General features: G+C 43.2%; 1 protein-coding gene across 2 annotated transcripts in view; it reads left to right on the top strand.

Moving 5' to 3' along the window:
- The window catches only part of LAMA3 (laminin subunit alpha 3), a 260,366-nt gene that overhangs the window by 436 nt on the left and 234,207 nt on the right, over window positions 1-25,723 (top strand). Inside the window, exons 1-2 of one of the 2 annotated variants that reach the window (XM_061399728.1) lie at window positions 15,641-15,798; window positions 24,652-24,804. In XM_061399728.1, the coding sequence (XP_061255712.1) occupies window positions 24,763-24,804 (42 nt within the window). In that variant the 5' untranslated portion in view covers window positions 15,641-15,798; window positions 24,652-24,762. Of the gene's footprint in view, window positions 1-15,640; window positions 15,799-24,651; window positions 24,805-25,723 lie in introns of those variants that run through there. The other variant, XM_061399727.1, reaches the window with a different exon arrangement.

Raw genomic sequence — 25,723 nt, 5'->3', positions numbered from 1 at the left:
GGGGGGCGGGCTCCCTCCCCGCGCGGGGCAGCCACCCTGAGGCGAAGGGGTCGGACCCTTTCCCTAGCACTCTCTTGGGGAACTCCTGCGGGGCTCCGCGGCCCCCGGAGTAATCTTGGGGAGCACTGCCCTCGGGGACAAGCCGCTCGAGGCCGGGATGGGTGAAGCACGCGAGGTGAAGGGCTGAGGTTCCGTTGGGGCGAGCCCAGGAGAAAGTCCGAAGCTGCACTCCTGGGATGGACTGAACGGTGGTCCTGTCCTGCTGCATCTGTCACCCAGGGAGCGCCCGGCCGGGCCTTGAGTCCCCGAGGGCCTCACCGACGCCCCTCCGTCCAGGCCCTTCATCTCCCTGAGCTTATGAAGAGAAGTTAATAGCAGTTAGATCCCCTGGTATATTTAAAGAGAGAAACCTTTGAGTTATATCAGTATTACCACTCCGGAGTCACCAGAAAGACGCAGCTCACTCACAACCTGAAGTGTTGCCACCATCCAGTCACTGGGGCGAGGGGACCAGGTAGAGACAAGGGTGCTGAGTGCATCAGGCTCCTACTGGAAACACCTGTGTGGATGCCGGTGTCACTGGTACTTCATCAGCGTCTGGAGGTGTGCCAGGTCCTTACACATGAGCGTCACACTACTCTGAGCACTAATCAGGTGAAAGGTTAACAAATGCGGCTACATCACAGAGGACGCTTGGGTTTGAACCCAGTCCTGACTCTGAATCCTCTTTACCAACCAAGCTGGTCACTGCCTCCCTCCCTCTCCTGAAGTATTGCTGAGTAAAGTATTGCCGGAAGAGGGAGTAATTTCGGAGTTTGGGCTCCAAAAGGAAAAGATTATCATTAGGAGGCTAGGTCTGTTTTAGAAAGTTTTTTGACAAGTTGTTGAACATGCAGTATATTCTTATGAAATAGATGCTAATTTATTTATAAATGATATGCATGTATGACATTAATTTGTGTGTACTATAAATATAAAAATAAAAATGCTTTTAATTTTCTTTAGTAACAGCTCCAAATAGTTTTGCTTTCTCTAAATGTTTTATTTGTGATTGTGTATAACTAGTTATAAATAAACAAGTATTAATCACATATAATTATTTTTGACAAGTGTAGTTTAGCAGCATGATATAGCCGTTCAAAGTTGGTTTTACATTCATACTTGAATTTTGTGGTTGTCGTCACTGAGAAAATACCTCAAAAATACGTAAATTCAAATGAAAACTACATTGACTCCTGAGTTCCAGAGCCAGCTGCATAATTTTCAGAGTGTATTGCAAAATGAAATTGTGGAGCTGCTTGTTCAAAAATTATGCATATCAGTTCAGTTCAGTTGCTCAGTCATGTCCAACTCTTTGTGACCCCACGGGCCGCAGCAAGCCAGGCCTCCCTGTCCATCACCAACTCCCAGAGTTCACCCAAACCCATGTCCATTGAGTCGGTGGTACCACCCAACCATCTCATCCTCTGTCATCCCCTTCTCCTCCGGCCTTCAATCTTTCCCAGCATCAGGGTCTTTTCCAGTGAGTCAGCTCTTCGCATCAGGTGGCCAGAGTATTGGAGTTTCAGCTTCAACATCAGTCCTTCCAATGAACACTCAGGACTGATCTTCTTTAGGATAGACTGGATGGATCTCCTTGCAGTCCAAGGGACCCTCAAGAGTCTTCTCCAGGACCACAGTTCAAAAGCATCAGTTCTTCGGCACTCAGCTTTCTTTATAGTCCAACTCTCACATCCATGCATGACTACTGGAAAAACCATAGCCTTGACTAGATGGACCTTTGTTGGCAAAGTAATGTCTCTGCTTTTTAATATGCTGTCTAGGTTGGTCATAACTTTCCTTCCAAGGAGTAAGCGTCTTTTAATTTCATGGCTGAAATCACCATCTGCAGTGATTTTGGAGCCCCCCAAAATAAGTTTCCACTGTTTGCCTATCTGTTTGCCATGAAGTGATGGGACCAGATGCCATGATCTTCGTTTTCTGAATGTTGAGCTTTAAGCCAACTTTTTCACTCTCCTCTTTCACTTTCATCAAGAAACTCTTTAGTTCTTCTTCACTTTCTGCCAAGGGTGGTGTCATCTGCATATCTGAGGTTATTGATATTCTCCCAGCAACCTTGATTCCAGCTTGTGCTTCATCCAGCCCAGCATTTCTCATGATGTACTCTGCATAGAAGTTAAACAAGCAGGGTAACAATATACAGCCTTGACGTACTCCTTTCCCTATTTGGGACCAGTCTGTTGTTCCATGTCCAGTTCTAACTGTTGCTTTCTGACCTGTGTACAGGTTTCTCAAGAGGCAGGTCAGGTGGTCTGGTATTCCCATCTCCTTCAGAATTTTCCACAGTTTATTGTGATCCACACAGTCAAAGGCTTTGGCGTAATCAATAAAGTAGAAATAGATGTTTTTCTGGAATTATCTTGCTTTTTTTGATGATCCAGCAGATGTTGGCAATTTGATCTCTGGTTCCTCTGCCTTTTCTAAAACCAGTTTGAACATCTGGAAGTTCACAGTTCACGTACTGTTGAAGAAGCCTGGCTTGGAAAATTTTGAGCATTACTTTATTAGCGGGTGAGATGAATGCAGTTGTGCATTCTTTGAGCACAACTTTTGAGCATTCTTTGGCATTGCCTTTCTTCGGGATTGGAATGAAAACTGACCTTTTCCAGTCCTGTGGCCACTGCTGAGTTTTCCAAATTTGCTGGCATATTGAGTGTAGCATTTTCACAGCATCGTCTTTCAGGATTTGAAATAGCTCAACTGGAATTCCATCACCTCCACTAGCTTTGTTCGTAGTGATGCTTCCTAAGGCCCACTTGACTTCACATTCCAGGATGTCTGGCTCTAGGTGAGTGATCACACCATTGTGATTATCTGGGTCATGAAGATCTTTTTTTGTACAGTTCTTCTGTGTATTCTTGCCACCTCTTCTTAATATCTTCTGCTTCTGTTAGGTCCATACCATTTCTTTCCTTTATTGAGCCCATATTTGCTTGAAATGTTCCCTTGGTATCACTACTTTTCTTGAAGAGATGTCTAGTCTTTCCCATTCTATTATTTTCCTCTATTTCTTTGCACTGATCGCTGAGGAAGGCTTTCTTATCTCTCCTTGCTATTCTTTGGAACTTTGCATTCAAATGAGTATATCTTTCCTTTTCTCCTTTGCTTTTCGCTTCTCTTCTTTTCACAGCTATTTGTAAGGCCTCCCCAGACAGCCATTTTGCTTTTTTGCATTTTTCTTTTCAAGATGCAGTGATAGAGTGTTAAACTAAGTGAGCAGCCTTTCTAAAAACCAGACCCTGTGAGAGTTTCCTGAACCGTGGTACTTGTACTTCTGCTCCATCCTCCAATTATTCTAGTTTTGTTTTTTTTTTTTTTTTAATGTAGAAACTTGGCCAGTATATGTTCATTTTTAAAGTGGAATTCAGTACTTCCTGGTAGGAAGGTGTTGTGTTTTAATGTTATAAACAATGGATTCAAAGTTCATTCTTCTCTTGCAAAATATTGAAATATGTTAGAAAATTCTGTTTCTGTGTTTTTAAAATGTACAAATGTAAGAGCTTTTAGAGTAACACAGTTCCAGCTTTTCAGCAACAAAAGACGACACATTTCCAAACACCTATTTTTCAAAATTCTTTCCAAGGCATGCATTTCTTTAGAACAGTATTTACTTTTTCACGTATTTTAAAAACAACACACTTTCTTTGATGGAACAAAGTACCTTTGTTGTTTTGTAAATATTTATCAAGTAGTTCAGCGGTAAAGAATATGCCTATATTGCAGGAGACTTAGGAGACACCAGTTCGATCCCTGGGTTGGGAAGATCCCCTGGAGAAGGGCATGGCACCCGCTCCAGTATCCTTGCCTGGAGAATCCCGTGGACAGAGAAGCCTGGTGGGCTACAGGCCACGGGGTCACAAAGAGTCAGATACAACGCAAGTGACTGAGCACGCACGTATTCCTGGCAGTCACTGGTCATCCCAGCGAGAGTCTGTCAATTTGGAACTTTTGTGGGGAAAAAAACTGTAACTCAGCTTTAAATTTAAGAGGTGTTTTAAGTACTTTTCCATGAGAAAACCAGTGAACCTGTGTAGCCAAAAGAATTTCATGATCACTCTCCTTTTCAGTACAATGTTGTAACTCTTCTGCTGCTTAGAAGAATAGAATCCACCTGTCCACTTAATTGAGTGCACATAAGCTTCACGTGTCCTCAGCAGGTAATAGCCTGGTGGGTCAGAGCCCTCCTCTTCCCTTGAACAGACACTCGGAACTCTTGTGGCTAGTTGACTTGTGGACTGAGTGAAGGCCTGTAGGCAATGTGTTGCTGTTGTTCAGTCAGCCAGTTGTGTCCGCCTCTTTGTGACCCCATGGACTGCAGCATGCCAGGCCTCCCTGTCCCTCAGCATCTCCCAGAATTTGCCCAAGTTCAGAGTTCATTGCGGCATCAGTGATGCCATAATATACAGAGGCAATCTGTATATTAGGAAAATTGAATTTCTTCATTTTAAGTAAACCAGACAGTTTGAGTATTCGCTTCTTGCACCCCACTGGATTGCCTGGGACACCCAGCTTTGGAGAGAACTGTTCTAATTGTCGGAGAAGGCAATGGCACCCCACTCCAGTACTCTTGCCTGGAAAATCCCATGGATGGAGGAGCCTGGGAGGCTGCGGTCCATGGGGTCTCGAAGAGTTGGACACGACTGAGCGACTTCACTTTCACTTTTCACTTTCATGCATTGGAGAAGGAAATGGCAGCCCAGTCCAGTGTTCTTGCCTGGAGAATCCCAGGGACAGGGGAGCCTGGTGGGCTGCTGTCTATGGGGTTGCACAGAGTCGGACACGACTGAAGTGACTTAGTAGTAGTAGTAGTTCTAATTGTGGGAAGAGTAAACGTAAGGAGGAGGGAAGGTATCCAGGAAATTTTCAGCTGATTCTTTGTCCCCAATTTTGCCTAGAAACGGGCCAACTCTCATCCTCCTCAGCTCGTATTTTTATTAAGTGTCGTACGTTGCCACTACTGTTTTGAGAAGTACATAAAAGTCATGTTTCTTGTTCTGATTGAGTTTCCATAATAGATGCTTAAACCTGAGTCTACAGGCCTAGATAGAGTAGGCAGTGGCTTCCTGAGGTCACTCAGCTGACTGCATTTCCAGGCCAAGGTGTAGCCTGAAGGAGGAGAACGCTGTCTGGTGTCAGGCTTAAATCTCTAAAAATAAGGGTGAGCAAAAGTGCTTTCTGCTTTTACAGTTGAGGCTTGAGCAGGTGCACTGATGACTACTGTGAGAGGAGCTGACGTGATTAGGAGAGAAACATGTTGGAGGCGAGAAGGAGAAGGCCAATTCCAGAAGCTGGACTCTTAGACACTTGTTCTGGCTCAGTGTTAGTAGCAGCTGGTGCAGACCTTCCTTTCAGAAAAGTGAGGTGTGGTGGGAGACAGGTAGGGGAAGAGGAGAGAGATTAAGACTAATCATTTGGCTGTATCTGAGTGATGGTCATCTTTTTTAAAAAAATATTTATATCTTTATTTGACTGCGTTGGGTATTAGCTATGGCATGCAGGATCTTTTGTTGTGGCATGTGGAATCGAGTTCTCTGACCGGGGATTGAACCGGGACCTCCTGCGTTGGGAGTGTGGAGTCTTAGTTATTAGACCACCAGGGAAGTTCCAGTTTTAGTCATCTTAAATCTGCTGATATACAGCTCAATCTGGGAGACAGAGAAAAGTTAGTAAAAATAGTTCTATTTTTTTGAAGTCTCTAAAAATAAAATTTGGGGGCCAGCTAGAGTTTAGAATTTCAGGTCAAAAGGATTTTGCAAAAAAGTAAAAAATGGATAAAAGTCACATCTTAGGGAAAAAAAATAAAACCAACAACAACCCGGGTTTATGGGGCTGATTCTATAATAATAGTAACGTGGGTACTTGAACAGTAGCATGTGTCAATAGGCAGGGCATTTAAAAAGTCTGTAGTTTGTTTGTTGTGTGAAAAATGTTTGCAGTGGTTTTTCTGTACTTAAGTTCATTAAACAAGATTTTATATACTTGTTACTGCTCAGACATTAAGTTTTGGTGTTTGAGAGCTCTGTGATTCAGGGATCCTGTCTTGTCCTGTTCCCCATGGTTTCTCCAGTGCTTAGGACGAAGCCTGGAACAGAACAGATGCTCTGAAACTATTGAATGAAAGGATGGCAGAGTGAAGATACAGTTGATGTTAATATAAATGTTACTACTAGGGTTCCTGGCCTCCTTAGTCAATAGAAATTGATCAGAGTCCAGACAGGAAATTCAGGCAAGGCTTTATTGGGGCCCCTGCTGCAGCAGCTGGGGAGTGAGAACCAACAGGTTCCTTTGCTCACTCCGTGGGGGAGGTCGGTGGGCAAGCTTGTTACTTATTTGTGTGGAGGGCAGGAGACACACTGGGCTGGACCCCTGGGTCAGGAAGATCCCCTGGAGGAGGAAATGGCAACCTTCTCCACTATTCTTGCCTGGAAAAACTCCCATGGACAGAGGAGCCTGGCGGGCTACAGTCCATGGGATCACAGAGTCAGACAGAACTGAGCGACTGAACACGCAAGGGTGCGTCCAGAGTTCAAGTCAGGTCGGAGGGGTGGTTTAGGTGGTCGCCCACCACTTAGGTGGTCGTGTGCGCCTCCAGGGCAGGAGTTGGGGGAATGAACTGTACCTTGCTTTTGCTCCAAGGTCTTCAACAGTGGCTGTTGGGTTTTTTGGTCTTTTTGTATCTCTTATCCAGGATTTGCCCTAACTGAGCATGCATGAAGTTATTTTTAGTCCAATATAGTATCTTTGTATTTTGTCACTCAGGGAGAGGTGTGTCCAGGTGCAAGCATTGCAGATTTGCAGCAAATGGTCCGCACGTGCACGTCCCAGCCTGACCCTAAAGAGCAGATAAGAAAATATATAAATGAATTCTATTCTGATGAAAAGTAACTACAATCGAAATATGTCACAGTTTGTGCTTTAATTTCAAAAAAAAAAATTTATTTGGCCGCACCAGGTCATAGTTGCAGCATATGGGATCTAGTTCCTTGACCAGGGATTGAACCTGGACTCCCTACATTGGGAATGCATAGTTCTAACTGCCGGACCATCAGGGAAGTCCCTGTGCTTTAATTTTAAATGTTTACTTACCCAAGGAATGTAAAGACATTGTTACTGGCAGCCGTCAGTATCTCTGGGTTTCGAATCCACAGATTCAACCAACTGTGGGTTGAAAATACTCGGGAGAAAAAAAATTTAGAAAGTTATCCAGAGCAAAACTTTAATTTGCCCTATGCTGGCAACTATTTGCATAGTATTTACATTGCATTAATATTAGGTGTTATTTGGAAGTGATTTAAAGTACTTGGGAGAATGTGCATACATTATATGCAAATATATACCGTTTTATATCAGGGACTTGAACATCTGCAGATTTAGGTATCTGTGGGGTTCCTGGAACCAGTCCTTCATGGATACCAAGGGAGGACTGAGTTTACTGACCTCTGATAGAGATGACGATAAAATGAAAGTGGAAGGCTGTGTTGAAAATATAACCTTGTATCTGGTTTAGCTTGACATGAGCACTATGCTCACAATGAATGAACTGCATGTATTTACCAAATATATGATCTTTTAAAATTTTTTATTTATTTTTATTTGAAGGATAATTGCTTTACAGTATTGTGTTGGTTTCTACCAAACATCAACATGAATCAGCCATAGGTTTACATAGGTCTAGGTTGTTACAGCAGAGAAGGCAATGGCACCCCACTCCAATACTCTTGCCTGGAAAATCCCATGGACAGAGGAGCCTGGTGGGCCGCAGTCCATGGGTCGCTAAGAGTCGGACACGACTGACTTCACTTTCACTTTTCACTTTCATGCGTTGGAGAAGGAAATGGCAACCCACTCCAGTGTTCTTGCCTGGAGAATCCCAGGGACGGGGGAGCCTCGTGGGCTGCCGTCTATAGGGTCGCACAGAGTAGGACACGACTGAAGCGACTTAGCAGCAGCAGCAGGTTGTTCCAGAGACCCAGTTTGAGTTCCCTGAATCACACAGCGAATTTACTTTGGCTATATATTTTACGTATGATAATGTATGTTTCCATGTTACTTTCTCCATGTTACATCCCATTATCTTTTTTTAAAAAAAATTTCTGGCCACACTGCACAGTTTTTGAGATCTTAGTTCCCCCTCCAGGTATTGAACCCATGACCCCTGCAGTGGAAGCTCAGAGTGACCGCTGGCACCGGTGCGTCCTAAGTCACTTCAGTCATATCTTTAGGATTCCTTGGACTATAGCCCACCAGGCTCCTCTGTCCATGGGATTTTCCAGGCAAGAACACTGGAGTGGGTTGCCATTTCCTCCTCCAGATCTTCCCAACCCAGGGTTTGATCCCGAGTCTCTTAGGTCTCCTGTATTGGCAGGCAGCTTCTTTCCACTAGCGCTACCTGGGAAGCAAGCCCCAGTTACCACTGGACCACCAGGGAATTCCCAGCAAACATATCATCCTGATTTTGTACATTGACAGTTCAACATATCTTTTACGTGTTGTTTCAATGCACTTAGATTTAACCTGAATGGTAATGATACAGAAGTATACATACCTGAGTTATGGCTAAGTATGAGCATGATGCTATTGTGTGAGCAACACAGTTCCGGTTTGTGTGTGTGTAACTTGGACTTACAGTCATAAACAGGAAAGCTTCACTAAGGCTCTGTTTATAGACCTATTGTGAGAGGGAGCCTTTTGTTAAGTTCAACAAGGTCCCTTTCCTTTGTGAAACTGATGTGAAAATTTGGGGACATCTAAGACATTTACTGAGTCCACTGATATGTTTGTAACAGGTACTGCTGCTACTGCTGCTGCTGCTAAGTCGCTTCAGTTGTGTCCGACTCTGTGCGACCCCATAGATGGAAGCCCACCAGGCTCCCCCGACTCTGGGATTCTCCAGGCAAGAGTACTGGAGTAGGGTGCCATTGCCTTCTCCATGTAACAGTTACTAATAGAGTTATTTCAAAACTTCAGACCAATGATTATGGTCAGCACTTGAATGACAAATGATCTTTTTTAAAAAAGGATTTTTCTAATAGTTGTTGTGTGTTTGTGGACAGTAGCCAAAGTTTAGCAGGGAAAGTTTACCTACAAGTCATTTGAAGGAAGCCTAAGTGTTTTCCTTCAGAGATCCAAATTCACTCACTAGCAAACAAATGTGCAAATGTGTCTTCTCAGCAATTTAAATTTGTTACTCAAAACATCACAGATTATTGGGGCTTGTGGACCTTCAGGGTGAAGTTAGAACTGGAATTGTCCAGTCCTTGAATTACAAGATTTCACTTCATGCTCTTCTGTGGCATTGAGAGTGTGGATCATTTAATCTGAGAAAATCATAGCGAAAGGAGAGGACAAACGGTTATTAATTTCAACCCCTTACTTATAAGAACACTGTACCTAAACCATTACAGAAAGATAGCTGTGTGTTTTACATCTTTATTGTACACATGAATGTGAAAGCTACCCATCTTGTTTGCATCTTTTCTTAAAAGTAGATTGGAGCATGTAAGTCATTTTTAACAGCTTTAGTGAGGCATAATTTAAATACCATAACATACATCCATTTAAAATGTGAATTCAATAATTTTCAGTAAGTTTTTAGAGTTGTGCAACTATCACTGGAGTCTAGTTTTAGAACATACATATATTTTAAAAAATCGAATAGAATATGCCACTTTCTGATTTTAATTGGTAAGTCTAATCTGTTCACATTCAAAGGACATTTCTGAATGAAGACAGTTCTGCCATTTTGCTATTTGTTTTCTATATGTCATGTAATTTTTAATTCCTCAGTTTCTCCATTACTGCTTTCTTTTGTGTTTAATTTTTCAAATGTACCATTTTGATTTGCTCTTCATCTCTTGTTCTGTAAGTTTGTGTTTTGATTGCACCACATGACATGTGGGATCTTAGTTCCCCAACCAGGGATCAAACCCACACCATTGCAGTGGAAGCTGGAGTCTTAACTGCTGGACTGCCAAGGAAGTCCCCTGTAAATTTTTAAAAGTTATTTTCTTAGTGCTTACTCTGAGGATTACAGTTAACATCCTAAATCTATAACAGTCCAGTTTGAAATGATACCAGCTTAGTTTTCAACAGCATCTAAAACTCTGCTCCTGTACAGGTCTGTCCTCCACTTTCATCGTGTTGTTGTCACAAATGACATCTTTGCACATTGTTGCCCCTCAAGATAGAAATATAATCATTGTTCTATTCATTTGTCTTTTAAATCCCATAGGAAAAAAAGAGTTACAAACCAAAATTGCAATAATGCTGGCTTTTGTATTTACCTACGCAAATGGTACTTGTGTTCTGTATTTCTTTGTATGGCTTTGTGTTACTGTCTAATGTCCTTTATTTCAACTCGAAGGACTCCTTTTAACATTTCTTGTAGGGCAGGTCTATTTACTAGCAGCAAACACCTTCAGCTTTTATTTGGGGATGTCTTAATTTCTCCCTCATTTTTGAAGACTAATTTTATAGAATTCTTGACTGACAATTTTATTTTCTTTTAGCACTGTATAATCTCACTGTGATCTGGCTTCCATGGTTTCCAATGAAAAATAAGTTGTTCATCTTATTGAGGATCCGTTTTGTGGGATGAATTGCTTCTCTCTTGCTGTTTTCAAAATTTCTGTCTTTGACAGTTTGATTATAATGTGTCTTGGTGTGGATCTTTCTGTAGATGATTGGCCTTTATATGGCCCATTTTTCTTTCTTTCTTTCTTTTTTAGATATTTATTTGGCTGCATCAGGCCTTAGGTGTGGTGTGAGGGCTTAATTGGCCTGAAGCATGTGGAATCCTCCTGGACCAGGGATTGAACCTGCGTCACCTACGTTGCAAGGTTTCCCCACCCCTGGGCCATAAGGGAAGTACCATAGCCCAATTTTTTTGAAAGACCAGGGAAGCTCCTGTGAGGGAAAATAAAATATCACTTCACTGTGCATATTAGCAAACTACTCTCACTTAGAGATGAAGAACTGTGACTCTACAATCTTGTAGACCTGAGTTTGAATTCTTACTCTTGCAGCTCTCTGACCTTGGAAAATTGTAAAATCTCAGTTTTCTCATCTATAAGACTAATAATAATGTATCTCACAGGTTTACTGGAGGATAAAAGCGCTTATTATGTTTCCTGGCACATAGTCAGTGCTCAGTAAATATGTTTTTCCATAGAGTGAAAAAATTCTTAGATAAAACTTCTGAAGTGGTAAGCTACAAAAATGATTTGTCACAATAGTCATTTAAAATTTTTGAGTGAAAAGTTCTTTTAATAATGGAATGTACAGCGCATTATACACTGAACACATTTAGCATGCTGAATAATCCATAGGCATAAAGACTTTTAAAGCCTTCTACAGAATAACCATGTTAAATTGTTTTGGTAATGAATTGATGCTTTTGAACTGTGGTCTTGAAGACTCTTGAGAGTCCCTTGGACTGCAAGGTGATCCAACCAGTCCATCCTAAAGGAAATCAATCCTGAATATTCATTGGAAGGACTGATGCTGAAGCTGAAACTCCAATACTTTGGCCACCTGCTGCAAAGAACTGACTCATTTGAAAAGACCCTGATGCTGGGAAAGATTGAGGGTAGAAGGAAAAGGGAACGACAGAGGATGAGATGGTTGGATGGCATCACTGACTCAATGGACATGAGTTTGAGTAGGCTCTGGGAGTTGGTGGTGAACAGGGAAGCCTGGCGTGCTGCAGTCCATGGGGTCGCAGAGTCAGACATGACTGAGTGAACTGAAATGAACGGAACTGAATGTGTTAATAACTGTTCAGATATTATTTATTTATGCAGGTTTTTTTAATTTTTAATAATTTTATTTATGCATTTATTTTTGACTGTGCTGGGTCTTCATTGCTGCAGGGACTTTCCTCTAGTTGCGGCAAGTTGGGTCTACTTTCTCGTTGCAGTGCTCAGGCTTCTCACGGCAGTGGCTTCTCGTTGCAGAGCACAGGTTCTAGGGCATGCGGGCTTCCGTAGCTGCGGCACATGGGCTCAGTAGTTGTGGCTCTTGGGCTCTAGAGCACAGATTCTGTAGTTGTGGCACATAGGCTTAGTTGCTCTGCGGCACGTGGGGTCTTCCCAGATCAGGGATCAAATCTGTGTCTCCTGCATTGGCAAGTGGATTCTTTACCACTGAACCACCAGGGAAGTCCAGGACTTTACTTTTTATATGCTTTCTGGTACCATGAGATGTTCTAGGGTCACTGTTAATTTTCTTTGCCCCAGTGTTGAAACTAACTAGAGAGCTAACCAGAGAGCTTTGTTTTTTTTAATTAATAAGATATGTAGAAACCAAGATCTGGATATGAGGCGTGCTCATTGTTACTGGTGTGTCACTGCTTCTAGACCCTTTCAGTGGACAGAGCTAGGAGTTACATATATATCTGTTAATTCCTATATAGACACACATCATATATACACACTTTTTTTTTATCAGCTGAAGTAACATTTTGGGGGAGGTATTAATTTTTTAAGGTGAGTTTTGGTAGCACGAACTGAACTGAGGGCTTCTCTGGTGGCTTAGGTGGCAAAGAATCTGCCTGCAATGCAGGAGACCCAGGTTCAATGCCTGGGTTGGGAAGATCCCCTGGAGAAGGAAATGGCAACCCACTCCAGTATTCTTGACTGGAGAATTCCATGGACAGAGAAGCCTGGTGGGCTGCCATCCGTGGGGTCGCAAAGAGTTGGACACGACTGAGTGACGAACACTTGGTAGCACTAATACATTCTTCTAGACCATAAATATGCAGGTCAGGAAGCAACAGTTAGAACTGGACATGGAACAACAGACTGGTTCCAAATAGGAAAAGGACTACGTCAAGGCTGTATATTGTCACCCTGCTTATTTAACTTATATGCAGAATACATCATGAGAAATGCTGGGCTGGAAGAAGCACAAGCTGGAATCAAGATTGCTGGGAGAAATATATCAATAACCTCAGATATGCAGAGGATACCACCCTTATGGCAGAAAGTGAAGAGGAACTAAAAAGCCTCTTGATGAAAGTGAAAGTGGAGAGTGAAAAAGTTGGCTTAAAGCTCAGCATTCAGAAAACGAAGATCATGGCATCTGGTCCCATCACTTCATGGGAAATAGATGGGGAAACAGTGGAAATAGTGTCAGACTTTATTTTTTTGAGCTCCAAAGTCACTGCAGATGGTGATTGCAGCCATGAAATTAAAAGATGCTTACTCCTTGGAAGAAAAGTTATGACCAACCTAGATAGCATATTCAAAAGCAGAGACATTACTTTGCCAACAAAGGTCTGTCTAGTCAAGGCTATGGTTTTTCCAGTGGTCATGTATGGATGTGAGAGTTGGACTGTGAAGAAGGCTGAGTGCCGAAGAACTGATGCTTTTGAACTGTGGCATTGGAGAAGACTCTTGAGAGTCCCTTGGACTGCAAGGAGATCCAACCAGTCCATTTTAAAGGAGATCAGCCCTGGGTGTTCTTTGGAAGGGATGATGCCAAAGCTGAAACTCCAGTACTTTGGCCACCTCATGTGAAGAGTTGACTCATCGGAAAAGACTCTGATGCTGGGAGGGATTGGGGGCAGGAGGAGAAGGGGACGACAGAGGATGAGATGGCTGGATGGTATCACCAACTCGATGGACGTGAGTCTGAGTGAACTCTGGGAGTTGGTGATGGACAGGGAGGCCTGGCGTGCTGCGATTCATGGAGTTGCAAAGAGTCGAACACAACTCAGCGACTGAACTGAACTGAGACCATAAATTTATTTCCCGTTGTGATTTGAGCTTTTGTGAAACCTATGTTAACTTTTGCTCAACATTCTGGAACAATTTGACTAGTGAGGAAAAAATTGATTAAATCGTACCTCTGACCTATTGACTAAGTGGTTTTAGTCAGTAGAACTACCTGGTTTCTGCTGTATGCATAAGCTCCTGGCCAACAGGACTGAAAATCCAGCCTGGGCAAGGCTGTATCTGTTGAGAGTCAGGGAGCCTTTTTCTGCTTCTCAAAAAAGAGTTGTTTGCATGAGCTAGCAGATCCTTGATTAGATCCCTCCTGCCAACAGGGTGTAACATGCCCTGGGAGCTAACTCATTGGGTCCCGTGTGTCCTGCCAGTTTCTCAAATGTCATAAGCGTATTGTATTCTCTCAGTGGTTTTCCCGTCCTGGGCTTAGTTGCTCAGTTGTGTCCAACCCTTTGTGACCCCATGGACTATATAGCCCGCCAGGCTCCTCTGTCCATGAGGATTCTCCAGGAAGAATACTGGAGTGGGTAGTCTATTCCTTCTCCAGAGGAACTTCCCGACCCAGGGATTGAACCAGGGTCTCCTGCATTGCAGGCGGATTCTTTACCAGCTGAGCTACCAGGGAATCCCCCCTCCCATTCCTAGATGCTTAGAAAATACATGTGGAAGTAAGAAATGAATATTAGCTTGATAGCAGTATGGGTTTTAGTTAGATTTTCAATGCATATCTTAACCGTGGGGTATGGAAGTAATTCTCCATTACTTTCATGTTGCAATGTATACTGTGTATAGGAGTAATGCCAAATAAGGTGGGGCGGGCAGAATGGTGAGCAAGGAGAACAGTCTGGCCTCTCTCCTGTGCCTCCCTCCCCACCCGCTATCCCATTCCTCCAGGTCATCTCGGAGCACCAGACTGGGCTCCCCATGCTACGCAACAACGTCTCACCGGCCATCCATTTTGCTTCTCTCTTTCGTGCAGAGTATTAATTGAACACTTACCCACGCCTGGCACTGTTCTAAAGCACCTTTCACAAACTGACTTCTTAATCCTCACAACAATTTATGAAGGAGGGACTCTTGGCATGCTCATTGTCTCAATGAGGACACTGAAGCGCACAGGAGTTAAGTGATTTGTTCAAAGTCACGCAGCTAGTAGGTAGTAAAGCCAGGTACTCTGGCTGCAGAGTTCATGCTCTTCATTTCTTTTTTTTAAAAATTAAAAAAATTTTTTTACAATGTTGTGTTGGTTTCTGCTGTCCAACAGTGCGAATCAGCCTTGATCATTGCCTCCCTTCCGCGTCTCCCTCCCCAGCCCCCATCCCATTCCTCCAGGTCATCACGGAGCAGCAGACTGGGCTCCCCAGGCTACTCGACAGCTTCTCACCAGCCAGCCATCTTAGCACCTGACAGTGTATTTGTGTTCTTGCCGCTTTCTCTGTTGGCCCCTTTCTTTCCCGCCCCCACTGTGTCCATGGGTCCATTCTCTACATCTGCGTCTCCATTCCTTCCCTGCAAATAGGTTCTTCAATACCATTTTCTAGTTTCCATCTATATATGTTAATATACTCTGTTGGCTTTTCTCTTTCTGACTTACTTCACTCTGTATAACAAGCCCTAGGTTCCTCCACCTCACAGAGTTCATGTTCTAACCTGCCATGCTGTGCTCACACTACTGAGCCAACTGTTCTTCCCTCAGAGTTCCAGCCAAGCTCTGTGCCACCTCGCTCAAACTCCATTCATCACCTTGAAGCCATTGATTGTCATGCCTGGATCTTTATGAAATCATGAGCTTCCTGAGGGTGGGGCCACATTTTCCTGCTATTTGTTTTCCCTGTGGCAGCTTATCATGGACACTTCATAGATGCTTTTTGGAGAAGTGTTCAAAGGGTAGCCCCATCATAGAATTAGCCTGCTGGAGCAACACCTTGATGGAAGTGCTGTTTGACAAAAAACAAAACAAAACAAAACAAAAAAACCCCCTGACTTTCAACAACCTGCCTTTGGAGGACAGGTATGGCCCTGGTGTGTTGAATTTCTAAGTAGGGGTGCCTAATGCAGTGGCTGAGACTGATGGCTAGGACTGGGCCACCGGCAGCTGGAAAGGGCAAAGGAAGATTCTTCCGCTACAGGCTTCAGAAGGAACAGGCTTTGCCGATGCCTTGATTTCAGACTTTCAGCCTCCAGAGCCATGAGATGACAACTTTCTGTTGTTCTAAGCCAGGGTGAGGTACTGTCTTATGACAGCTCGTGTTAGTCCTTTTGGGCTGCTATAACAACAAAAAAATAGATCGGATAGCTTCTAAAAACCAGAAATTTATTCCTCACAGTTCTGGAGGCTGAGATCCAAGGTCAAGTGTGGGCAGATTCAGTGTTTCGTGAGGACCCACGTTTGCTCCTGGCTGTTTCATCGCTGTCCTCACCAGGTGGGAGGGATGAAGGATTTCCTCGGGGCCTCTTCTTCAAGGGCACTAATCCCACTTGTGTACTTGAAGCCTTCATCCTGCTACCATCTTCCAGTGGGTTATGTCTTAACATATGAATGTGGGTGGGGCGGCGGGGCACAAATGCTCAATCCCAGGCAGTAACGTCAGCTTTCAACCAGATAGCCAGCCTCTCGGTCAGTCAGCAGTGTTTGTTGACCAGTGTGTGAGTTATCTGTGTGTGGGAGGGTGGAGGATGCAGGTATTGCATAGGGCTCTCAGGTGGTTCTAGGGTCTCTGCTTTTGAGACTTTGCAATCTGATAACTCAAAATTAGTCCCTAAACAGAATAAGGAGAGCTCTCGGTTGAACAAATATTTAGGGATCACCCATGTGGAGAGTAATCCTTAAATATGAAGAACATTTCAGCGGGGCATAAAGTGAGGATTGCTTAACACAGGTGGGGTGGTGGAAGTTTGGGGCCCCTGGATCCCTTATCACACGGAGTCAGTGCTCTGGAGGAGTCCTTCACTAGTCAGGGTCTGGAGGCAGCGACAGGAAAAGGATGAGGTGAGGCTGTGAAATGAAAGGCCCAGTTCACTGTGTCCTGGGATTGGCTCTGCAGAGACTAAATATGACTGAAGGTTTGTGTGCATGAAAGGCATTGGTGGCAAAGATTTTACACAAGGAATTTGGGTGACTGATAAAATTTTAAAAGAGTGAACAAAAGAGTTGAGGGCATTGGGACAATGAGAAAATAAAGCAGTAAAGAGTGTAATTATTTCATAAGGACATTAATATCTGAAGTGGAATCAAGAGGGAAATGCTTGGTTGGCGGACTGAATCAGGTCAACGTCAGACTCTCTCCTGAAGACAGTAACTGGCGCTTAGCAGCTCAGTAGTTGGTGGCTGGATGAACAAATTATCAGCGCGGAGCTTCTTTCATAAATCTAGCCTTTGGGATAAAGCCCCAAAGAGGAAGTGCTTTGGGTTTGGGGCGTTATGTGGACAAGCTTAAGTGTGGCCTGGCCTACCTCAGAAACCTGGGTTTGTTTGTAAGCAGGCCACTTACCTGTAACCACAGGTACCAAGTGATCCTTTATTGTCAGTGAAATGCCAGCACTGTATATAGGGAACAAGAGAATAGAGGGAGAAGGAGAAGAAGAGGATTTTATGGAAACTGCTAAAGAGATGGGTTTTACTTGTGCTCTGTTGGTGGGAATGTAAATTGGTGCAGCCATTGTGGGAAATAGTATGCTGCTGCTGCTGCTGCTAAGTCGCTTCAGTCGTGTCCGACTCTGTGGGACCCCATAGACAGCAGCCCACCAGGCTCCCCCGTCCCTGGGATTCTCCAGGCAAGAACACTGGAGTGGGTTGCCATTTCATCCTCCAATGCATGAAAGTGAAAAATGAAAGTGAAGTTGCTCAGTCTTGTCCGACTCTTAGTGACCCCATGGACTGCAGCCTACCAGGCCCCTCTGTCCATGGGATTTTCCAGGCAAGAGTACTGGAGTGGGGTGCCATCTCCTTCTCCTGGGAAATAGTATGGATGTCTCTCAAAAAATTAAACATAGAGCTACCATGCATGCTTGCATTCTGTCGCTTCAGTCGTGTCCGACTCTTTATGACCCCGTGGACTGTAGCCCGATAGGCTCCCCTGTCTGTGGGATTCTCCAGGCAAGAATACTGGAGTGGGTTGTCATTCCCTTCTCCAGGGGTTCTTCCCAACCCGAGAGTCAAACTTCTGTTTCTTCTGTCTCCTACATTGGCAGGCAGGTTCTTTATCAATGAGCCACATGGGGGAAGCCCTAGAACTACCATATGACTCAGCAATTCCACTCCTGGGTATATATCTTAAAAGCCCAAAAGCACTAGTTTGGAAAGATATCTGCACCCCAATGTTTATAACAACATTATTTACAATTGCCAAGATATGGAAACGACCTAAGTGTTGATCAGTAGATGAATGGAGAAACACCCCAGTGATTCTAGTGGTGGTGTGATCACTATGGACGGCACCTCATTGCATCCTCGTGATCACTGCATAAGGTTGGTAGTGTTAGCCCATTTAAACAAAGAGAAAATGAAACCCAAGGGGACTGAACAGTTTGATTAACATTTTGAAGTTGTGGCTGGTGAAGGCAGAATTTGGACCTCCATCATTCTACATCAAAATGCACCTATTTCAAACAAATTGAAAGAGAAGCATAATCTCTCGAATTTGTCCTGAGTGGACATAGTTTTTGAGTAATTGGTGTACATTCGGCAGATGTTTGCCTTAAAAAAAATACATACCTGGAACCAACCTAGAACCCTTTTTATTTTTTTCCCTTCTTCTCTCGAGTCCCTTCCTCCAGGAACCCAGCACATTGGCAGGCAAAGCTCCCCCTCCCAGTGGGGTGAAATCTGTGGGTGGGGGGGCAGCAGAGCTGGGTGCTCTCCTGTGCTCTGTGATTGCCCTTCACCCCACTCTGTGAAGATGTTTAGGTGCTCAGGAAATTGACAAGACACTTGTCTTACTTGTAGGTAACCTGTCCATATGCTTTGTGCCTCTCAGAAAGGAGAATGTTCTGAACAAGGTTTGGTGAGGGAACAACCCCACGTTTGAAAGGGGTGCATTCCAGAATGTTCTCCGCATCAGGACTCCAGCTGGCTGGGGTCTGGTCACTTGAGACCGTGCCTTGAAGGCACGTAACTTCAGGAGCCTCGGAAGGGCGTTCATGGCAGCGGGAACGTGGTGATCGTGTACCGGGGCCATTGATGGATGCCTGTGGTTAGATCTTGCTTTGTTTTTTGTGCCACCTGCGGGTGGGCAGTTGAGACTGTCAGACGGGGTGTTCTCCTCAGCTGGGGCTCTTCCCACACAGCTGCTTGTGGGCAGGTGTTTGGAAAATCACATAATTGTGATTCCAGCTTGGCCTCACACTCCATCCAAATCCAAGATGGGGCTCTCTGATGCAGCTTCTGGGGCTGTCAGGCCAGGATGAATGGCGTTCTGAGCCAGATTCACAGGCGGGTCCTGGTTCCTGCAGGTCCTAGCTGTGTGGTTTGAGCCCTTTCACCTCTCTGAGCCTTCACTTTTGTGTTTTTAAGGTTTTTTTTTTTTAATTTATTTTTTAGTTGGAGGAATATTGCTTCACAATGTTGTGTTAGTTTCTGCTGTACAACAGTGCGAATCAGCCATAATTGTACATGTCCCCTCTCTCTTGAGCCTCCCTCATTTCTCCCCACCCAACCCCTCTGGGTCGTCACAGCACTGGGCTGAGCTCCCTGTGTTATACAGCAGGTTGCCACTAGTTATCTGTTTTACACACGATAGTGTATATATGTCAATGCCACTTTCTCCATTCATGCACCTTCTCCTTCCCCCATTGTGTCCACAAATTTGTGCTCTACATCTGCGTCTCTACTTAAAAAACTAGGAATAAATCTACCATATGACCCAGAAGTCCCACTACTGGGCATATACCCTGGGTCCTTAAGTTCTGAAGAGTTTGATGCAAACCTGAGAGTGTGGTGAAGATTTAGCAGGAGAAAGCGTGGCGTGTCTCTTCTGGCACCCACACCTCTCCCTGCCCAGTGCTTCCTTTATCAGAACACCTGCTGGTGACATCTTGTGTTTGAGTTACTTCTCTTCTCTCCCACTGAATTTCTTCTAGAGCAGGGCCCACCTCTTGTTTGTTCCTTTGTTTTTACCCTAGCATCCAACACAGTGCTCCACACATTGGAAGTGATCTGGAAAAGTTGAATGAATGAATGATTGTTCAAACAATAAAAGAGAAGTCGTGGTAGGGAGTGGTGCTGTAATCAGCCTCTAGTTTCTGAGAACAAGACAGTGTCTGGGCTGTAAATGCAATTGCACAGTCTTATATGTAAGAAGGTTTTTTTTTTTTTTTAATTGATTCATTTTTAGTTGAAGGATAATTGCTTTACAATGTTGGTAAGAGGTTTTTGAATAAGGAGAATGATTAAAAATGTGAGCAACTAGGAGAGACTAATTTTTTCCCATCTTTCTAAAAATGTGTAGGTCACTCCTTGAGCCTCTGGGTGAACACTGGCATGTCCTCTGGGGCCCTCCAGTCTTGGATCTCAACTCTCTTTGTCGTTTATTTGAACAGTTTTGTCTCCTTCCTTTCCAGCCTCTTCTCTTTGCTATTTCCCACAGGACTCGGCTAATAACAGCCTTGACACAATTCAGAGGGAGAGTCCCTTGTCTTGTTTATCTTTCAGCATTCTCACCTGTCTGAAGCAGCCTCTGATTCTGCATAGATGGTCTGTACAGGTTTGTTGCCTGGGTGGATGAATAACTGAACACAAAAGATGTAAAGAATTCTCTTTGTTCTCTCTCTGTCCCCCTCTTCTCTGAGTTTTTGTACTTTTATTTATTTGTGGTTATTTAAGAATATTTGACCTCAGGTGCAGAACTGCATTATGGATTGTTCACAACCCTCCGGTTATGACATGCTTTCATTACTGGTCCTTGCATGATCAGCCTTAATGTGTATGTGGATGGATGGGTTTTAAATAGTAAAACATGGGATTTCCCTGGTGGTCCAGCAGTTAAGACTCTGTACTTGTACTGAGGGGACTTGAGTTCAATCCATGGTTGGGCAACTAAGATTCCCATATGCTGCATGGTCAAAAAAAAAAAGAAGTATAGTTGATTGTATTAAAATGTTTCAGGTGTACAGCAAAGTGATTGCCTGTGTGTGTACAAGCAATTGTTGTTGATCAGTCGCTAAGTTGTGTCCAACTCTGCCACTCCATGGACTGCAGCATGCAGGCTTCCTTGTCTTTCACCATCTCCCAGAGTTTGCTCAAATTCATGTCCATTGAGTCGGTGATGCCATCCAACCATCTCATCCTCTGTCACCCTCTTCTTCTCCTGCCCTCAATCTTTCCCAGGAACAGGGTCTTTTCCAATGAGTCGGCTCATTAAATCAGGTGGCCAAAGTATCGGAGCTTTAGCATCAGTCCTTCCAATGAATATTCAGGACCGATTTCCTTTAGGATTGACTGGTTTGATCTCCTTGCTGTCCAAGGGACTGTTAGGAATCTTCTCCAACACTGCAATTCAAAAGCATCAGTTCTTCAGTGCTCAGCCTTCTTTATGGTCCAACTCTCACATCCATACATGACTACTGGAAACACCATAGCTTTGGCTATACGTATCTTTGTCAGCAAAGTGATATCTTTGATTTTAATATGGTGTCTAGGTTTGTCATAGCTTTTCTTCCCAAGGAGCAAGCATGTGCATACATACATACATGTATATATTCTTTTTCAGATTCTTTTCCATTATAGGTTATTACAAGGTATTGAATATAGTTCCCTGTATTCTACAGTAGGTCTTTGTTAATCTATTTCATATACAAGTAGTATGTATCTGTTAATCCCAAATTTCCAGCTTACCCTTCTCTCCCTTCCCCTTTGTTAACCTTAGGTTTGTTTTCTATGTCTGGAAGTCTGTTTCTGTTTTGTAAGTTAGTTCATTTGTATCATTGTTTTAGATTTCACATGTAAGTGATACCATATGATATTTGTCTATCTGACTTCTTCACTTAGTATGATAATCTCTGCTGCTGCTGCTGCTGCTCAGTCGCGTCAGTCGTGTCCGACTCTGTGCGACCCCATCGACGGCAGCCCACGTGCAGCAACATGGAAGGACCTGATCTCTAGGTCCATGTTGCTGCAAGTGGCATTATTTCATTTTTATGGCTGAGTAATATTTCACTATATATATATTTATATATATGTATACACATACATACATACCACATCTTGTTTATTCATTAGTCTGTTGGTGGACCCAATGTTCTTAATTTTAATGTAGTCAGATCTGTCTCTTTTTTTGTGTCAGTGCTCTCTGAAACTCGTTTAAGAACTCTTTCCAAGTTCTAAAAAGTATTTACCTTTTATTTTCCACTAAGAGATTTAAAACTTTTATTTCTAATGTTATGTTCTTAATTATAACAACACAAAAAGCATCATCTCGAGACTTCCCTGGCAGTTCAGTGGTTAAGACTTTGCCTTCTAATGTAGGGGGTGTGGGTTCCATCCCTGGCTGAGGAACTAAGATTCCACATGTCTTGTGGCCAAAAGAGATAAATGTAAATTATAAGCATCCACATCCTTGGAAGATTTGTTTGTATCATGTCTCCTTATAAACTTCAAGGAGAAATAATTTAATTCCTTCACCAAGTAATTAAACTGGTAAAATGATTTCTAGGGAGAAAATGGGAAAAATAAAAATCACTGAAGGGAAAAATACTCATAAATGTTAAGATGTCCTAGCTTAAACAGTTGTTAATTACACTTTTGGAGGGCTTCCCAAATAGCTCAGTGGGTAAAGAATCTGCTTGCAATGAAGGAGAGCAGGAGACTTGGGTTCATTCCCTGAGCTGGGAAGATCCCCTGGAAGAGGGCATGGCAACCCACTCCAGTATTCTTGCCTGAAGAATCTCATGGACAGAGGAACCTGGCAGGCTACAGTCCATGGGGTCACAAAGAGTTGGATACAGCTGAGCACAGCACAGATGCTTTTTATTAATAACAACATTTTGGAGAAAGAACTCAAATTTATTTTTGGAAAACCCTGAGATGCTTATTCCTTTATTGGGCTTCTGTGACGTGCTGGGCTGAAGTGATGTGGGGAAATGCAAGTCACAAGGCCTCTGACCTCATGAACTGATGGGACTTCCCACCCCACAGTGCTGCTTCTGGGTTACACAACTCTCTTCATGTAGGGTCAAAAGATAAAGTTGTAAGTAATTTATCATCACATATGAAAAAACCCTCTGTAACACATTTGATGAATGCATTTGGTCATGCATTTGGCTTCACCCCAGGATCAAATTTATCCTTGAACATTGAAAAGTTAATTTCCAAGATGTTCATCCAGGGCAGATCTACCCTTTTAACACAGCACGTTTCTGGAGAGGCTGTGAGTCTCAGTTTGTTCTCTGTATGTGGACTTCCCTGGTTGCTCAGTGGTAAAGAATATGTCTGCCAATACAGGAGACACAGGTTTGGTCCCTGGGTTGGAAAGATCTCCTGGAAGAAGGAAATGGCAATCTATTCCAGCATTCTTGCCTGGGAAATCCCAAGGACAGAGGAGCCTGGCTGGCTACAGTCCTTGGGGTCTCAAGAGTTGGACACAACTTAGTAACTAAACAACAGCAACAACAACAACAACAACTCCTGTTTTGTAGTGGTTATGCTCTAAGATCATTTAATTGAGGAGCAAAGCATTTCAGTATGTGAAGTCCACTACTGAGTAAGCATGAGGCTTTGAACAAATTGAAATACACTCAATATATAAAGGCCTATGATCAGCTTATTAGGTGGTACATGCTTAGTTGCTTGGCCATGTCCAACTCTTTGGGACCCCATGGACTGTAGCCCTCCAGGCTCCTCTGTCCATGGGATTCTCTAGGCAAGAATACTGGAGTGGGCTGCCATTTCCTTCTCCAGGGGATCTTCCTGACCCAGAGATCTAACCTAGGTCTTCTGCATTGCTGGTGGATTCTTTACCATCTGAGCTATGATGGCACTAAAATTATTCATTTCAGAAACAAAACAAGATAGAATCAAGAGAATCTGCTTACTAAAAAATAGTAATTCAGTAAGAAGATGAGATATCAGTAGAATCAGAATTCAGTAGAGATGATAATATTAAATGAATAACCACTCCAGATAAAAATGAATTCGCATTTACCTACTAAATGAACTGCCAACTTCCACAGTCTAGCCACATTTCTGCCACTTACCTTTCAAGTGTTGTTTCTGTATGCTCTTGTTTAAATGGGCCAGCTGGTCTCTGTGTGTTTGCTGGTGCTGGTTCCTCTGCCTGGAACACCTTCCCGATTGGCTGCTCACTGCCACTTACCAGCGTCCTCTCCACCCTCATAGGCAGCTTAAATCCCACCTCTTCACCGAGCCTTTCCTGAGCTCATGGAATGTCTACCACCTTAGGCCCTGGGCTCTATGCTGTTGCCACACCTACCCCCTTACGGTTACTTATATGCTTATCACCTCCACTGGGGCTGTGAGCAGGGCTTCTCTTTGTATCCCAGGGCCTGACACGCACCTTGCAGAGGAGGATGTGAAGAGTTGAAACGGATTTGCTGAAGGAGAACATCATTGCAGCCCAAGCACACCAGGCTCTTCTTAGTGTCAATAGGTCAAGAAAAACGCAGCTGTAACGGATGGAAGATAAATATAATGTGTGTCCTAGAAACACGATAAACAGAGGTCTAAGCAGGTGATACGGTTTAAGATGAAATGGAAAAGAGAAAGCCTTACTACTGTCTTCTGGAAATATGATGATGAACTTCAACAGTTGACATGTCTAAGCTGTATTAAGCCTCTTTGTTTTGATTACCTGTTTGACTAAATTGATAAGAAATCACTTAAAAATTAAAAAAGAACTTTTTTTTTCCCCAGGGGCAGTTCTGTGATTACTGCAATTCTGAGGACCCCAGGAAAGCACACCCTGTCACCAATGCAATTGATGGATCGGAGCGTTGGTGGCAAAGCCCTCCCCTTTCGTCAGGCATGCAGTACAACAAAGTCAACGTCACCCTGGACCTGGGGCAAGTGAGTTGTGCTTTCCTCTGGAATGGGGAAAATCAGCTTGAATCATTGTTTCTGTGGTTATTGCTTTTTTTAAATTAATTTTTATTGGCATATAGTTGATTTACAATGTGGTGTTAGTTTCTGCTGTATAGCAAGGTGAATCAGCCATATATCTATCCCTGTATACAAATATTCCTGGGATTATTTCTGAAATAATGATTATTTTAAAAACAAGCTTCAGTTTCAGTTTACTAATACTATGAAGCCCTTTACTTTAATATTTGCATCCCTCAACACACAGCACAATGCCTGTCACAGTGCAAACACCCATACCTGTCTATTAAATGAACTAAAATAATAATTGTAAGTGGTATCATTGACAAAGGTATTTTTTATTATTATTTTTGACTGTGGTAAAGTATACATAGTGTAAAATTTAGCATCTTAGCCATTTCTAAGTGTACAGTTCAGTAGTGTTAAATAGGTTCACAGTGTTGGGAAATCAATATTTAACACTTTTTTATTTTGGAAAACTGGTACTTTGTACTCATTAAACACTGTCCATTCTGCTTTCTGTCTCTGTGAGTCTGACTGCCCTTGGTACCTCATATAAGTGGAATCACACCTTGTTTGTCCTTTTGTGATTGGTGTATTTTGCTTAGCAGGATGTCTTCAGGGTTCATCTGTGTTGCAGCATGTATCAAAATTTCTTTTCTTTTAAAGGCTGAATAATATTCCATTGTATGGATATCACATTTTGGTTATTCATCCACCAGTGGCCACTTGGGTTGCTTTCTCCTTTATGCTTTCACCTTTATTGTGAATAATGCTATGAACATGGGTATGGCAAAGATATCTTTATAGCATTCTCTTTACTGGAAATCGCGACTCTGTGAGTGATGTCTACCATAGTTTTTTATCTTGTTTGGCCGTCTGGTCC

This window comes from Bos javanicus, chromosome 24 (genome assembly GCF_032452875.1).
Source record: "Bos javanicus breed banteng chromosome 24, ARS-OSU_banteng_1.0, whole genome shotgun sequence".
Classification (NCBI taxonomy): Eukaryota; Metazoa; Chordata; class Mammalia; order Artiodactyla; family Bovidae; genus Bos; species Bos javanicus.
The sequence above is the reverse complement of the archived record's forward strand: the minus strand, read 5'-3'. Positions and strand labels throughout refer to the sequence as shown.